General features: G+C 64.3%; 1 protein-coding gene across 1 annotated transcript; it reads left to right on the forward strand.

Annotated features, from left to right (window-relative positions):
• Positions 1 to 5: 5 nt before the first annotated feature.
• FZD5 (frizzled class receptor 5) lies at positions 6 to 1,463 on the forward strand (the record flags this gene model as incomplete). Its single annotated transcript, XM_009890243.1, has 1 exon — positions 6 to 1,463. A coding segment is annotated over one exon (1,458 nt), but the record flags the coding sequence as incomplete, so codon positions are not given.
• Positions 1,464 to 2,188: the final 725 nt, after the last annotated feature.

Consider the following 2,188-nt stretch of genomic DNA (forward strand, 5'->3'; position numbering starts at 1 on the left):
ACACCCCCATCTGCCTGCCCGACTACACCAAGCCGCTGCCCCCCTGCCGCTCCGTCTGCGAGCGGGCCAAGGCCGGCTGCTCGCCCATCATGCAGCAGTACGGCTTCGCCTGGCCCGAGAGGATGAGCTGCGACAGCCTGCCCGTGCTGGGGGACACCGAGGTGCTCTGCATGGGATACAACCACACGGAAGCCACCACCCTGCCGCCTTTCTTCGGGAAGCCCACGCGCCCGGCCAAGGACGTGGCCAAAAACCTGACGCCGCTCGGCGGGCAGCGCCCCTCGGGGCCGGACTGCGGCCGGACTTGCAAGTGCAAGGCGCCCCTGATCCCCATCTCCAAGGAGTCCCATCCGTTGTACAACCGCATCAGGACTGGGCAGGTGCCCAACTGTGCCATTCCCTGCTACCAGCCTTACTTTACGCAGGATGAGAAGACCTTCGCCACCTTCTGGATCGGCCTCTGGTCCATTCTCTGCTTCCTCTCCACCTCCACCACCGTGGCCACCTTCCTCATCGACATGGAACGTTTCAAGTACCCTGAGCGCCCCATCATCTTCCTCTCTGCTTGCTACCTCTTCGTCTCCGTGGGCTACATCGTGCGGCTGGTGGCAGGGCATGCCAACGTGGCTTGCAACCCGGAGCACCACCACATCCACTATGAGACCACAGGTCCTGCCCTCTGCACCGTGGTTTTCCTTCTCCTCTACTTCTTCGGCATGGCCAGCTCTATCTGGTGGGTCATTCTGTCCCTCACCTGGTTCCTGGCAGCTGGCATGAAGTGGGGCAATGAGGCCATCGCTAGCTATGCCCAGTACTTCCACCTGGCTGCCTGGCTCATCCCCAGCGCCAAATCTATCGCTGTACTGGCACTCAGCTCCGTGGATGGCGACCCAGTGGCCGGGGTTTGCTACGTGGGCAATCAGAGCCTGGAGAACCTGCGGGGCTTCGTGCGGGCACCGCTGGTGGTTTATCTCTTTACTGGCAGCCTCTTCCTGCTGGCCGGCTTCATCTCGCTCTTTCGCATCCGCAGCGTGATCAAGCAGGGCGGCACCAAGACTGACAAGCTAGAGAAGCTGATGATCCGCATTGGCATCTTCACTGTGCTCTACACCGTGCCCGCTACCATCGTCATCGCCTGCTACATCTACGAGCAGCACAACCGTGAGGCGTGGGAGCGGGCGCAGAACTGCTCCTGCCCGGGGGACCCCCACCGCCCCAAGCCCGACTACGCCGTCTTCATGCTCAAGTACTTCATGTGCCTTGTGGTGGGCATCACCTCCGGTGTCTGGATCTGGTCCGGCAAAACACTCGAGTCCTGGAGGCGCTTCACAGCCCGCTGCTGCCAGGCCAGGAAGCCAGCGGGTGCCTCTGTGTATGGCGAGGCCAGCCCGGCGCTGGCAGGCAGGACAGTGCTGCCCAGCATGGCCTCCTACCACAAGCAGGTCCCACTGTCCCACGTGTGACCAGAGGGAGCCTCGGTGCCCCCAGCCGCAGGGGGGAGAGGGTTGCAAAGACCCTGGGCCACAGAAGGGAGGGTGGCAGCTGGGCCACCCCCAATAGCCTCAGCCCCACCGTGGCGGTGCTGCCCGGGACCAAGCCTGTGTGCCCATGGGGCATGGAGCAGACACAGCCCCACGCAAGGCAGGGAGAGGTGCTGCCAGTGACGTGGGGGCAGAGGGACAGGGAGGCCTGGAGCCTGGAATGGCCGTGTATGCCTCATTTGGGGTCCCATGCCCTCTTTGGGGTCCTTTGTTGCTGCTGGCTGCAGGCTGGTCAGGTGGCAGGTAGCCCTTGAGCACTGATTTGTGTCTCCACAACGAGTTTCTGGGCAGATCTTGCTGGTGCCAGGGTGAAGGAGAGAGCAGGAGCAGGCAGGGCAGGTGGTGGTCCCCAATGCTGGGTGATGCGCAGGCACTGGCACTGAGCCGCTTGCCAGAGCCCTGGGGGGTGCGAGGGGGCTGGGGAGAGCTGACAGTGGGGGCTGTCTCCCTGCCATGCTGTGCCCGGGCCCCCTGGGCAGAGTGAGACGGTGTCCCCATGCCCCTCGGGCGAAGCTGTGAGTGGCAGGGGAGAGGGCTGGTGGCCTCTGGGGTGATGCTGCTGTTGGCCGTGCTCAGGTGGCAGCACGCTGAGCAGCAGGGAGGGAGCTGTGTGGGCTGGGGGCTTCACGGGCGGTGGGGGTGCAGGA

The sequence above is a fragment of the Charadrius vociferus genome, unplaced genomic scaffold, assembly GCF_000708025.1.
Source record: "Charadrius vociferus isolate BGI_N301 unplaced genomic scaffold, ASM70802v2 scaffold147, whole genome shotgun sequence".
NCBI classification, from domain to species: domain Eukaryota; kingdom Metazoa; phylum Chordata; class Aves; order Charadriiformes; family Charadriidae; genus Charadrius; species Charadrius vociferus.